We start from the raw sequence: 14894 nt of genomic DNA, 5'->3' as shown, positions 1-14894 counted from the left end.
CTGAGGGTTCTATAAATGCTTGGGGTTTTGTTTCTAAATTATATTTTATGGTAACAATAAAAAATTGTCATATTCAAAGTTGTTATGTGGCTAATAACTTGCCTAACCTAATAGAGACTTGTGTGTGTTAACCAACCCTGTTTCAATTTAATTAATTAATTTTAAGCACACTCAGAAAGAACACTTGTCTAGCTATTTTGGTACAAAAGGATTTTAACTGGCTTTTACTAATTTACAGTGGGACATGACTGTTTAGTCATGCATATATTAGTGTCTCTATTTATATCTACCAACGCTTTGTTTTGTAATACGAAGCAGAAAAGGGCTGAGGCTTTGAGGGAGTGAATTGCATTTTTCTGTCACAAAGTCCTCAGTGACAATTCCTCACCTTCATGCAAGAGACTGAATGGTCAGCATTGATACAATTATTCAGTAAGGAGCATGGAGGGCTCTGGACAAGGGCTGCACTGGGGCCCAGCCTGACTTGATCTCTACACTAAGCAGAAAACCTTTGCCCATTTCTTTAAAGACATCACCCTTTCCCATACAGAGTAGGAAGGGATGGGTGGCTGCCACACAATGACTCAGTAGGTGGGCACTACATTTTCTTTAAGTATGAACCAAGTAAGGTTTTGTAAGGCAAGAATGTGACAAAAAGGAAGAAGTCACAGCAAGACCAGACTTCATACACACACACATGCCTCTACATGAGCACATGCATATAACACACACACATACATATACTCAGAAAGACACACACACAGAGAGAGAAATGAAAATACCCTTGCTTCCATTAAACTTAAAATTGTCATATTTTTGAACTAAGAAAACCTATACATGAAAATTATTTGTTCAATGAAAATAAATGATGAGTTATATATTATTTAAACAAATTTTACCACAGTTCTGTTGATTTCTTTAGTATGTGAAAATATATAAAGCTGTAATGTGATAGTACCAGGATACTATCACAATTGGGTTTTCAACTTATCCTCACTTTGGAGCAGCGAATTGAGCTGTGACCCCTTTAACATATGAGGATTTTGTTGAATAGCACCACTAATCAGAAGCGAGCAGTAACTCACTAATAAACAACATCAGAGCTCCGACAGAACGTTGCATCTTTCAGCTGCCCAGGAGTGAAGGCTGAGTAATGCGTACAGCCACGGGGGAGAATGAAGGGAAGAGAGACCTCGGGTAATCGATTAAACACATAAGTGAAGGGTAGAAGGTCGCCTTTCCGTCTTGCTTTGGCTCTAAAAACAGGGAGATTAGATTGGGTGGAACAGCTATGCCGTGAAACGTTACAAAGGATGCCTCTCCTGTGATTAACTGCAGCCCGCATCATGGGCATTGTCAGTTTCACTAGTCCAGCAAGAGGAAGCAGAGCAGAGATTTCCACCATTGTGCCTGCCTGCCCTGGGAAACAAATAATCACTGTGTGTGCGGGCAGGCTGACTCACACCATGTCACATGGGGTTAAAGAGTTCCTACTCCTGGGCACCTCCAAAGCCCCTTGTCACTTGAATGGGAGATATGGCCCGTGACCATCTGAACTTCATTATTTAGTTTACTGCTATGTTGTATCATAAGATCAACTACCTAGAAATACTTTCTGCCCACACCCCATTTCCTTGGTGGGGGATTTATAGGCCTCTTTGTCAAAATCACCCTGAGATGGAGCCACATGATTCTCTGTCTTCAAACAAACAGCCACCCTGCTGCCACTGATCAGCGTTCCTGGGCTGGCTGTGATTGGAATTTAGCACTGAGGGTGACTTAATTGGCACAGGGATCTGTTAAGCATATGCCCCACCACAGGCATGCCGTCTGATGTACCCACAGGGTGCCCACACCTCACACATGCTCAAGTCTTGCTGAAGAAGGGAGTTCTGAAAAGATCATGGATGGCAGCTCACACTGCGGGTCAGGAGAGGGCAGCCTTAGATGACAGGACTGCAGGGATCTCTGTTGGTTTTCTGGGCAACATAGCTTTCCAATTCCTAGAAAGGAGTCCTAGTTGGCTTTCTGTGAAGTGTTAAGAATCACGGATGCTCCTGCTTCCTAAAAGAGGCACTCTGTCAGTCACCTGGAATTTGGAAGTATTTAGCACGCTCTGGCAGCCACTGCCACGGAATTCAAGGTTAGAACATTGTGTGCTTACTGTGGCTATAATTGATCCTGAGACCTACAGAGAAAATCCAGGACATTGATGTGAATGGTTTTTTGCTGAGTTGGAAACATTATAGCAGGGCCAAAAGGTCTAGGGATAGACCATGGACACTACCCTGAACGGAGCAATGAATTCCTCTCTTTCTCTTGTCCAAAGACTGAACAGACAAAAAAACAAAAAAAAGAAAAAAAAAGAAAACACACACACACACACACACACACACAAAAATCACCGGTCATTAGAAGTAGAAACAGGTTGTGCTGCTCTGTGTTCACAGGTGCCCTGGGGCCTGGGTACTCCAGGAAGTCAGGTGGAGCCTATTCATGGCTACAGGTACCAATGATGCTGTCATCTCAACCTGCTGTGATGACCTAGCCTGTCACGAGCACTGAAAAGCAAGGATCAGGCCTCTGAGAAGTTTTGTTGTTGTTGTAATGTTTGGGTCACAGACTCTAATCTTCACTGTGCTATCTGTGTTCTCCTCTAGAATGAGGGGATATTATGGATGATCAATTAATATTTCCTGAATTCTGAATAAGTGAACCAAGTGGTTTGATTTCCTCTAAGTAGGGATGGGAACACGAAACAAATCAGAGGGACCTTTTTCTGTGAAGTGCAGAGGAATTTGTTCAGGGTCCGTTTTTCCCGGAACCTGTTCCTAATTTGGAGGCTTTTCCATACCCAACTTTATAAGTCTCAGGAATCATGTGTCCCGGAACTGTCTTGGTACAATGCCCTTGCTTTTCCCTTCTATGGTATAGAATCTCCTCTCTCAGTGTGAAGTCAGAAGAAACAGTTAATCAAACTCACAAAGAAAGGGAAGGAGCGAATACTGAAGACACCCGTGCTAATTTCTACGTAATTTGTACTTATGATCTGTTTTTACTCTTCACACCAGTGTTCCCCAGGAGTTAGCATCTTGCCCTTTATTGGCACTCTCAGATGGGCACACTGAGGTTCAGGAATCAAGGATGGTGGACCATGCGGCCCAGCTATGGGAGCTGGGAACTTCACCGCTGACCTTTCCTAAGTATTTACTCAGGAGCTAACTTGAAGTGTATATATTTGACAGTTAGTTGTGTAAGCTTCCTAGAATATATTAAGCTCACCAGGGTAAGTCATACACAGACAAAATAGGCATCACTGTCTGTGGGGTAGCACCAAAAATGGTGGGCAGGGCATCAGGCCAGAGCAGTTCCGTACCAGCCTGCCAGCCCTCTGCAGCTGAAAAGCAGTAACAATTTATTCAATTATGTTAAGCGCCCATTAAAGGAATCCTAAGCCCTCCCCTGGGCCATTTCAGTTCTAAGAGATTGTAATTGTTTGAGACTAACCATGATTTCTTCTTCTGCCTTCAGGTGATTCTCATTTTGACAAAGTTGTATGACTATAACCTTGGGAGCATCACTGAGAGCTCACTTTGGAGGTACGTAGATAAATTAGGTCTCTAATTACTGTATTGTTTAAACCTGGTGTCTGCTAGTGCTGTCTCTTGAAGTCTCATTTCCTGGTGGGAAGGTTTCTGGTTATGTGCACGCCTTTCTTTCTTTTCATTCTGTCTCCTGTGGAGATGGATAGACTTTGCCTTTTGGCAAGCGGAAGAAATGCCTTCTTCTCGTGGTCAGTGAGACTGTTGTGTTCCCCTCTTCCTTAACTGTTAATGTGTTTTGATTCCCATGGTTCTCACTGATCTGGGAACTTGTGAAGAAAGGGGCTGAGTTTCCCATTGGAGAAAACTTTACCTCAGTTTCCAAGTCTGCAGGAGCCAATCTCCTGTCAGGGGCATGGCTTTCGCAGTTTGCTGTCCATGGTCCTGCAGTTCCCAAGCAACACACAGGCAGGCCCACAGACATATGTATGTGCATATACCTGTATCTCAGGGCTTCATGTTGTACTTCATACACATACAAACTGTGTGAAAAGAACCTACTATGTCAAATGAATGGATACAAATCATTTAGAGACAGAATATCTCATAAGCAAAGATGTTTTGGGAGGTGTTATCAGTCTGAAGTAAAAAAAAAAAAACAGACAAATGTTCAGTAACCCAATACAATCTACTTTACTGTTTCCTTGGGTTTTCTATAGAGTGCCTTTTTCTCGTTCCTCTAAATGCTACCATTCTATCCAGCCTATATCAGATGGCCATGCCTGCACCAGGCCCTGAAATCCAGGAGAGCACTGCCTCTGAATGGTTACTCCCAGCTCATCTTGTAATCCCAGAGAGACATCAGCTTTGTCTACGTGAAACTGAGGGGTGGGCCAAGGCTAATGCTTAGCACTGTACCCAAAAGCTTTGCTGTTTTGGTTGGTGACTTGATAATCATGAAATTCTTTAGCACATTTAGTGCCCAGCGCCTAGTGCATTATTTAAATTCAGTAAGCCTTGATCAGAATGTTCATGACTCAGTAAATTTGTGTCTCTTGATAATGTGTGCATTCTAGTGTGTGCATTCACAAGAATAAAAGCCCATACAGTGTATCTGTCATAAGCAGTGCAGACCATAGAGTAGACAATTAAGAGACATACAACTTAGTCTCAGAGAGGTAGAGGGCATTTGCACACAAAGGCCTACCTGCACTGTGGCAAATACACAGAACCACACAGGAGAAGGTGGTACTAGACCACTCAAATACAAAATCAGCTTGCTCCTTTCTCTCTGGTGAGACTATTAAGGGTAGGTTTTTCCAATCTTGTGAGGGTGGGGGTTCATGACGTAAAAATGGCTCCTGCCATCACAGTGCTAGAAGCAGAGACTGGAGCATTACCAGAGTTTGGTAGCCATCCAGACTACTCAATAAGTCAGCTCCAGGTACAGGAAAAACTCTATTTTAAAGAAATAAGGCAGAGGCCGGGCGATGGTGGCGCACGCCTTTAATCCCAGCACTCGGGAGGCAGAGGCAGGCGGATCTCTGTGAGATCAAGATCAGCCTGGTCTACAGAGCTAGTTCCAGGACAGGCTCCAAAGCCACAGAGAAACCCTGTCTTGAAAAAACCAAAAAAGAAAAAAAAGAAAAAAAAGAAATAAGGCAGAGAGTGCTCAAGGATGCATCCAGTAAGTTGACCTGTGTTGTCCACAGAGCACAAGCACGGTTCATGCCCTACCACAGACATAATCAAACATAATATACACGGAGATTAATAATTAATATACGTGCATAACTTAGTAGGATTTTTTAAGTACTGAGATTCTTATCAGCACATTTTTCTACTTCTGTAAAATACTGAGCAACTGAGAAATGTTCAACAACCAGATCCAAAGCCTGAGTTAAGCCTTATTGTTTCACATCCTACCAGCTGAATACTACAGAGCCAAGTGTCAGAGGCTCTCTGGGAACTGGAGTAGGTGGGGGCCAAGAGCCAGTTGACCTTGTACAGAAGTCCTTAGGACTTACAGCTCTTTGGATCTATGAGACAGGAATGACAAGCTACTATTGTACCCAATTAATGAGATTTACTCCCTGTTCGGGCTGCCATCGATTGCACCTTAATCCCAGAGCAAGTTGCTGATTTTGTTTTGTGTTTTTTGTTCGCTCGGGGGAAGCAAACTGAGAGGGGCCGGGTGAGCTGACACGGAACAATTAACCACACCTGAGTAGCAACTCTAGCTGATAGTGGATTAAGCCTTGAGATTTGTGGGGAAAGCCGCTTTTCCCCTTTGAAGCAAGATAAGCTTAAAGGTTTGGATAAATAAAAATGTCAAATCAGGATACAGTATCTCCAAGAAGTAATATATTCATTTTCTCCTCTCTTAGTATCTCCAAGAAGAAATATATTAATCTTCCCCCTCTCGTGTCCAGGGTAATCAGCCCTCTGCAGAGAGGGCTTAGCTAGTGAGGAAGCCCTAGGCACTTCTGAAGAAGATGCTAGCATGCACCTTTAAAGGTGCACACACCAGCATGGCCTCTGTCAGAGAGGTTTACTGTTGCGGGTGACTGATCAAAAGCAGAATCTCACGTCCCACCACTGGATGGCAAGATATTTCCTCTTCCCACTCCAGACACTCCAGGGGAGCAGTGAAGAGTGTCTTGGGTCAGACTGTTAACTTCCTGCTTTGAAGAGTGTTTTTCCTACCAAACCTAGTTTTTACTCAGCTGTAAATAAAAGGCTATGAAATGGAAGTACACACTCTAAAAACGATGTGTGGAAATGTCCCTGTATGGGCATTTCCTGTATTAATACATATCCAATGATGCGGTTCGTTTCTGTGCTTGCTGCTGTGCACCACCACTACCGCGAAGGCCTGCAGGCTGCCGTCTCACACATCTCTATCCCTCCCCTTTGCATTCAGGATTCATGGCAGTTTTCTAGCTTCTCCTTTTCAGGCCGTACCTATAACACACAGCAGTGACTTTGGCTCCGAGACTTTCACACTTATTTTATTAAGATTAAATTGGTAATTATCTAAATCAAGGAAGTAGTATGTATTCATTACAATGAGCCAGTTAATGCAGCAATGTCTGAATACACCATGCACTTTCTACACAGGTCCAGCCTTCTTGGCGTTGGCGTTATTAACAGTAGCCGATGGTTTTGTTCAATGTTTGGGGCCCAATTTAAGTGTTAATCAATATATTCAACTAGGAATAATTTTGTGTGTTTTCTTGCTTATGGCTGTAGAAGTGTTTATTTCCTTTACTCTGGCAGTCTATTTTCTTTCACTTGGGAGTAAATCATGGGTATATATCCAAACTAACACATTTAAAGACGAGTCCAAGTTGCAAGTGCTCCAATATGTGGAATACGCATATTGAGTTAAACTAACTCAAGAAATGCTTTCTGAGGAGCAGGAAATGTTCTCTATGTATTTATTCTTGAACCCACCCAATAAAATCATTCCTGTTAGTATCTCCAGTTTCCACAAGAGAGAAGTGAGGGATGGGGAAATTCAAGAGCTTCCTGAGTGGCTGTGTGATTATACAGAGTGGACACTCGTCAGTCTGTTTTCTTAACGTGCATGTGCCTGGCTCTTGTTTACCTTTCTGATGTCTCTTTAGTCTCATTTAGTCAATTTTAGTTATGATCTATAGTACTTAAAAACAGACTTGTAGGCCTGTCCTTATATTTTCATAGCTTGATCTCTGCAAAGTCCCAAGGCGTTCTAAAAATGCCTTCACTATATAAAAACCTGCATTATAATGTAAGTAAGTGTCTGGACTACATCCCAAGAATGCTGGAATAATATATTTAGTAGCAATAGCTGAATGCAAATGTCTTTAGGATTTCACTAGGTTTGAAGGGTTTCAATACTTGTTTTCCACCGTGTTTTTCTCCCAGTACATTCTAATAAGTATGATATTGAGGATCTTTACAGTTTTTGATCTAAGGTCTTGTGGACTGCTTTTCGAATCATACAAAGAAAATTGCCTCTTCTTCATTAATGCCATGGTGTATCATGTGTCTTTGTCTTCTAATTGTTGTCGGATGTCTATTGATATCATTCAATTCAAGAAACAATTCAAAATCTAATCAGAAGTAGGTACTCTGTGTAGATAGAAGCATGGTAAGTGCAAAATAAAGCTGTGCACAAGATATTAGGATTTTTGTCTATTTCCACTCTAGTTAATAAAAGCAGATGGTGGCCGTGTATGACAGTGTGTGTATAAAAGTTCTCCACAGGCTCATGTCTGGTGGGATTGCTCCAGCTAGTGCTGGTACTATGAGATGCTTGTATCATATAGACTTTGGGATAATCTGTAGAGAGGGTCAAAGCAGAATGAACTCCGAGGAGTTGGCCCCTAGCTGAGTACAGAAGTCACTGGTTGAAGGTTTTTATATATTTTCCCTGTTCCCTTTTCCTCTCTTCCTGATTTGTGTGCAGCTTCAGTACACCACATTCTCTTTGTCATGATGTCCCAAAAGCCATGCAGCCAGCTAAGCATGGACTCAAATATCTGAGACCATGATGCGAAGTAATTTTTTTTATCTAGACAGTTGTTAGAGGAGAGACAGTTGTTAGGTGAATAACCTCATTATGGCTTAGTTTCCTCTCTGTTGCCCTCCCTACAAAAAGAAAATGGCTCATACTAAGTATCAATGAAGTCTGTTTTTCTTAGAAACAATATATTAATAAATGGCTTAGATGAAGAGTTGTTAAAAGAGTGAGAATGAGTTGTCTTTAGGGGTGGAATCCCTGGTAGATGAAGCATGCTCTAGTAGATGGCCCCACATTTGTGTGGAGCTAGGCAGCAAACTGAACTAAGTAGGTTATTAAACATAAGACTGGCTTGGGAAATAGGATGGAAGGAGGATCTGGGAAGAGTTACAGGAAGTGGTAGGGAGTGGGGTAAATATGATCAAGTGTATTGTATGTATAATGTATACATATGAACCGAGAGACCATGGCAGTAATCACAAGGACCTACACAGGTTTAAGCAAGATACAATTACAGAACTGAGAAGGGGAAGTGAGCACAAAATTCTACCCCTAATTAAGAATTTACTTGCAATAGATACCTGCTTGGAAAGCAAAATTATATTTTCTCCAAGGGAGCTTTTTTTTTTTTGGAGTCTCAGATAACCTTAGACGATCTTTATTTATTTTTTTTTTTTACTTTCCTTGTATTACATGTCCCTCTTTCTTGACATCATCACCCCACTTACTAAAACTCTCCAGAAAGGAAGAAGACTGTATATTATATCCTAAATATTACTTGTAGGTTCTACCAAAATGACAGGTGGTCTTGGAAGGCCACTCCATGTATGGAGCCTCTCCTTGGATTTTAGACTTGGACAGGCTGAATGTGAATCCAAGCCCTGTTGACTTACTTGTTTTAAGAGCGTGGGGAATTTATTGAGTCCCCTTTCCTTGTTTTTTCATCCAAAAATGTGAGTTTTGTCTCATAGGATTTTGGTTGCACTGTGATAAGCACCTATCTCCTACTGAACACACAATAAACAATGAAAACAGACAGACAAAAATGAGGGCTTTTAGCACCTATTTGGTCATTATCAGAAATGACTCTCTCCCTATATAATTTGCCTAATAAACAATACTAATAGCCTTGTATGGCAGTTTGAATGATGATGGCCCAATAGGTTAATATGTATGAATGCTTTTGTCAAAGTTGGTGGGAACTGTTTGGGAAGGATTAGGAGGTGTGGCCTTGTTAGAGGAGATATGTCACTGGGCATGGGCTTTGAGGTTTCAAAATTCCATTCCATTCCCACTTAGTCCCTGTTTTCTCTGCCTTGTGACTATGGATCAAGATGTAAACTTTCAGTCAATGCTCCAGTGCTATGTCATTTTCCCTACCATAATGATCATGAACTCTAACCCTTGAGAGTCATGAGGGTTTAAAAAAAAGAGTGTTTTTTGTTTGTTTGTTTTTGCTGTTTTTTTCCCTTGGTCCTAGTGTCTTATTATGGCACTACAGTAACTAAGACACTGTGTTTTGTTAATTCAAAACTTCCCTGGAAGTTCTATCAATGTGTACATTTAACGCATCCTCAAAACAATTCAGAAGATTGACTCTAGCTTTGTACTACTATCATATAGGAGGAAACTGATGCACAGAAGAAGTAACTAGCATAAGGTCATCAGGAGGATAAGCAATAGTGGAGGAGCAGGTTGAGAATGCCTCACTGAGAAAAGCTACCAAGGCACCTGGTTAAACATAGATAAGATTTATGGATTAATTTATGTTGTAAGGGCTAGTTGATAAGAAGCCTGAGCAAATTGGCAAAGCAGTTTATAATTAATATGAGCCTCTGTGTGTTTCCTTGGTACTGAACGGCTGTGGGACTGGGCTGAACATAAACTTCCATCTACATACTTGACCCAGACATGCTAGCTCCCGATCCCAGGCTCTGAACTCACAGGAAACATTTCTTGTCCTAGCTCTCCCTTAACCCCAGACAAGAAAGCATTGGTTATATGCAAATTCATTTTTGTTCCACATCTAATTTCCTTTAGACTGCTATTTTCTGGACATGTCTTACCATTTCTGAAAGTTAGGAAGTTTCATATTACCTTCTTTACCAATGTATCCCAGCACCAAGTACTATTCTTGTTTTATAGCAGATAATCAGCATTTTGATGAATTTATTGGAGAAATATTTTGTTGAAAAATCATCTTTGTCATGTGTGGATTTAATTAACTGATATAAAACTTGCTCCATCTTATATATCATGGGAAATCAAAGGTTTCCAGAAGTTCGTTTATTCAAATGTCAGGTTGTTTTAATTTATTGTCAGTGCACATGTGTGAGGAGAAAGATATTAATTTAATCTCAGCATGTAATTGATGCTGTCACGCTGTGTGACTACACCTATATCCCCATGGGTGCTGGAAGCTAATACAATGTAAAGGGAAGGCAAATGTACAGAACTAGCATCCAAGGACTGTTTAGGTACAATGTAGCCAATGTCTGTTGGTTCCTTATCACAACTACCCCAGGCTGTACTCTCACCTCAGGTGAGCAGCCAGGCCAGCAGTGGAGCCTGCAAGCAGTGGTGCTGGGCTGGGCTGTGTGTATCACAGGACAACAAGGAAGAGGGCTGAACAATCAGAGAACTTTAGAAAACCCCTTTTTAATTCAGCTGAAGTTGCGAATATACTGCTCAACTATGCATCAAGCCATGCACTTTTCGCTCTGCCCTCCTCTTTGCCAAGAGAAATGGTGCTCCGAAGAGTTATCCCTCAGTGTGGCTTCCTTTCTTTCTCCTGCTGGGATGTGAACAAGGGCATCACCCTTGGTTTATTGGCTTCAAACAATCTGTGATTACACGGGATTATGACTTCTTAGGTTGCAGAAGCAAGAGATGCAATCAATTTATGAAACGCACAGGACTGTTTGTTTTGGTTTTTTTTTTGTTTTGTTTTGTTTAGTTTTCTGTAAAATGTGTATTTCTGCCAGCATTTTTAGGGACCAAGATTTAAGAGCTTTTGAAAAAAAAATCTATCTTTGAATGTCTTGCTTCATTGCACTTTCAAATACGAACGCTGAGCTGAGCCTAGGTGAGCTCTGCTTTAACTCTTCGGAGTTAGCAAAAGGTAAGATGCCACCACAAAATTCTGCCTTTGCCCAATCAGCCCTTAGCCAGAGCAGCTGGGAACTTTGTATTCATTATTCTGATCTAAACACATAGCCTTTGAATTGACCACACACTTGTATTAACCATAATTTGAGGTAAAGAATAAAGTTGTTTTCATCAAAACAAGAAATATTTTGTCTGGAAACCTTTGGAAAGTTCCTGGAATTTATTGCATCATAATTTTCTTACTTAATTTCCCATCATTTCACATCATCTCTGTGTCATTCCTGATCACTGTTACTATTCTCCTCCAGTTGGAAATCTGTCACTTTTGACCTCAGAAAGAAAGAAAGAAAGAAAGAAAGAAAGAAAGAAAGAAAGAAAGAAAGAAAGAAAGAAAGAAGTTCTTCTAAATTGCATTTGCATGGAGACATTTTCTATTTAGGGTTATAGAAAGCATGAACATTGCTACAGTTTCCGTCAGGCAGCAGTGGGCTATTGTGGACAGTACAGCCTTGGCAACTGTAATTTTTCTGACACAGCGTAACTATGGCTGCTGCTGCTGGCCTCGACATGATACTCTCTTGTCAGCTTTTCAGAGATTACAGGCTGGTGCTGTGGGTTTGAGGTTACATATGAACTCACGGACTCTGCTTGTCCTTGATGCTTTGCTTGTTTGTGTTAGGGTTATATAGTATTTGCAGCTGGTAGAGTTTTACCCTCAAATGGTTCCTTGGTTATTCGTTCATAGAGCAGTTGAAACACAGGATACAGTTAGTCATGAGGAATCATGTGGGATTGGGGCTGGGGAGGTGAAGTCAGCTCCTTCCTAAAGTTCAAGCAGTATGGAATAGCTGAGGCAGTTGATTTTATAATAGTGCTGATTGGTTTCTCTATCCTCACCAACATGAGGGTCCCAGGTCGTTGCAGGCTGAAGATTAATTGTTATACAGATTCCACATGTACTCTAGATACAGCTCTGTGGGAAATATTCAGAGTGAAAATTGGGAACAATTCTCGTATTGAACCTACTGTAGAATGGGTAGGGAAAAGGTATAGTTAGCAAAGTAGCTATAAATGTCAAGCTATGGGTTACATATGAGTTACGTAGACCAGAGCAGAAAGAGCCTGGGTTTGGGGTCCTTGTCCCTGAATATCCTAGGCCCTACTTTCTTCTTTGAGTTGGTATTATCTGTCAGTCCTTAGTCCCTAGATGCACCAGAAACAGTGCTGCCCAGAAGAATCTATATGGCGTCTTTTCTTTCTTTTCTTTTCTTTTCTTTTCTTTTCTTTTCTTTTCTTTTCTTTCCTTTCCTTTCCTTTCCTTTCCTTTCCTTTCCCTTTCTTTCTTTCTTTCTTTCTTTCTTTCTTTCTTTCTTTCTTTCTTTCTTTCTTTCTTTCTTTCTTTCTTTCTTTTGAAACAGGAAGGTTGAATTCAGATCTTTCTGTATTCTATACCAGCACTATACCCCTGAACCATCTCCGTGCCCCCCCTTTTTTTTTTGCTCTTTCCATTATTTTTCTTTTGCTTAGTTAACATGGATCAATTTTAAAAATCTACATGAAACACTTTCTTCCTAAACGGACAAGGATCATCTTGAAACAATTCCATAGCCCCACAAGCCTTATCCTCCCACCTCCTTCTCCCAAGTGATTGAGACTACAGGCCTTCACCATTGGACATGATTCCCTTGTAGATTCTTTGTCAGTATGACAAAAATAGATTGCGGTAACTGTTTAATCTTGTCCAGTCTTTGTTAATGTTACCATTTCTTGGCATCTTTTTGCTGATAATTTAGTTTCTTGGTAAAGATACAGCATGCTCACTTAAGATTTGATGCAACTTCTGTGTGTTTAGCCAGGTGATTGATTTATCAGAACTGTTGTGGCCACGAAGATTAGCTGGTGGATTATTTTGTGAGGAAGTTTTCTACTGAGTCTGGGACTTCTATTTTAGTTTCCCATGGGGCTTTTAGCATTGAGTGGTGTGTCATAGTCAATGACACTTTTGAAGCTTCTACTCAAGAGAACGAAGGTACAGCTTTCTGCTATGCCTTGTGTTTAAATTCTGTCACAGAGTCATAGCTGATCTCTAAAGGAAATCAGTGTTTAGGAAATCCCTGAACCAGATCTATGCTTTCAGCTTCCATTTGCTCATGAAGACATTGGCCCATATAGGTTTGCTCTGTGAGAAAATGTACTCCAAGTCCAGATGAACAGCAAGGCCTCCTTACATGTGAGCAGTCTTCATTTCTAGAATGCTCCAGGGGCTCCTCCTTTCATGACCTCAGGATTCAGTCCTTGTCTTGCTGCTGTGACACAATAGCAATAAAATCAGCTTGACAAAAGAAGGGTGGTTTTATGGCTCACACACATAGAGTACAGGCCATCGTGGCACAGAAGTCAGGGTGCCAAGAGACAAGCACAGTCAAGTAGTGGAGACCTGTGATTGCCAATCTCAGCTCTCTTTCCACTTCGCGTTTAACCTGGTACCCAGCCATGAATTGGTATTGCTCACATTTGGATTCTACTTTTCCTTTTCAGTTTACCTAATCTAGAAAATCCCTCACAGATGTACGCAAAGGCTTGTTTCCGTGACAATTCTAAACGCTATCAAATTTAGAATTGGGGTTCACCTACACAGGGCCTGAAGACATGTGAGCCAACCTACTCACTCAGTGAAATCGACTGAGTTAAAGAAAAAAGTTACCCTGTGACTTTCTAACAAATCCAGCTCCTATCTCGACTCGAGTGCCTCTTTTCTATGCTCCATCTCCGATTTCTGTTTATTGGTTATAGGATCCTAGAGACATGAGTGAGCAGCCACTCTGTGGCTTTGCCTTAAGAAATCATATAACTGAACGCCGATGAAATTCCTGCTGAGACCCAGGTGGAAACAAGAAGGGGAAATTTCTGTGAAGAGCTATGTGCCAAATGCAAAACAAGGTGTTGGCTTGAGGCCAACTCAAAGACAGGAGCGGAAGCAAGTGTGGTTTCCAGCGATGAGTCGGTGTTCAAGAGCAGTTATCTCTCTCTCCTGTATTGCAGAGATCACTCTGCAGCTTCTCAGGTGGTAGGAAATAATGGCTGGCATTCAGATACTCTCCAGTCTCATGGCAATAAGAAGCGTTTATTCAAAAGGATTGAGGTTACAGGCTGCTAGTTCTTCAGTTTAATTTTTACATTTCAAAGTATGTTGCAGAAAGGTTAGAAATTGAAAATGGAAATTGCTTTACCTACTTGAGTTTCCCGCATACTTTTGGAAATAAAATCTAAACAGTAAACCTCCTGAAATGATCGCTCCACTGATGAGTCCTTTGAAATAGCATAATCTGTGCATGCCGAGGCTGTGTGAATGTAGATAGAGATCCAAACCTTACCGCTACCCTTGCTTGTCTAACCTCTGGAAAGTTGTCTCATGTTTATAACTGTGGATTCTTCATTTATACAAAAATATTATTTAGACCAGTAGTTCTCAACCAAATGTCACGACCCTTTAACACAGTGCCTCATATTTTGGTGACTTCCCAATCCTGAAGTTAATTTACTGCAATGCCATAACTGTAATTTTGCTACTGTTATGAATCGTATTGTAAATACGCAGCATGTCTGATATGTGACCTCAGAGGGGTTGGGACTCACAGGTTGAGAATCACTGCGCTAGACGAACTCAGATTAGAAAAAATGATTTTTGACCTAGCTCCAACATCGCAAATATGTGTTGCTACCCAAAGGTCTGCCTT

At 41.2% G+C, this 14894-nt stretch overlaps 1 protein-coding gene across 7 annotated transcripts in view; it reads left to right on the top strand.

The window, feature by feature from the left end:
- Sorcs1 (sortilin related VPS10 domain containing receptor 1) overlaps positions 1-14894 on the top strand; it is a 497667-nt gene that overhangs the window by 180447 nt on the left and 302326 nt on the right. For all 7 annotated transcript variants that reach the window (XM_075974357.1, XM_075974356.1, XM_075974359.1 and 4 more), the window contains exon 2: positions 3532-3599. In XM_075974357.1, the coding sequence (XP_075830472.1) occupies positions 3532-3599 (68 nt within the window). The remainder of the gene's footprint in view (positions 1-3531; positions 3600-14894) is intronic.

Source organism: Microtus pennsylvanicus, chromosome 5, assembly GCF_037038515.1.
Source record: "Microtus pennsylvanicus isolate mMicPen1 chromosome 5, mMicPen1.hap1, whole genome shotgun sequence".
In the NCBI taxonomy this organism is placed as follows: domain Eukaryota; kingdom Metazoa; phylum Chordata; class Mammalia; order Rodentia; family Cricetidae; genus Microtus; species Microtus pennsylvanicus.
Note: the sequence above shows the minus strand (reverse complement) of the source record. Positions and strands in the feature narration are given on the sequence as shown.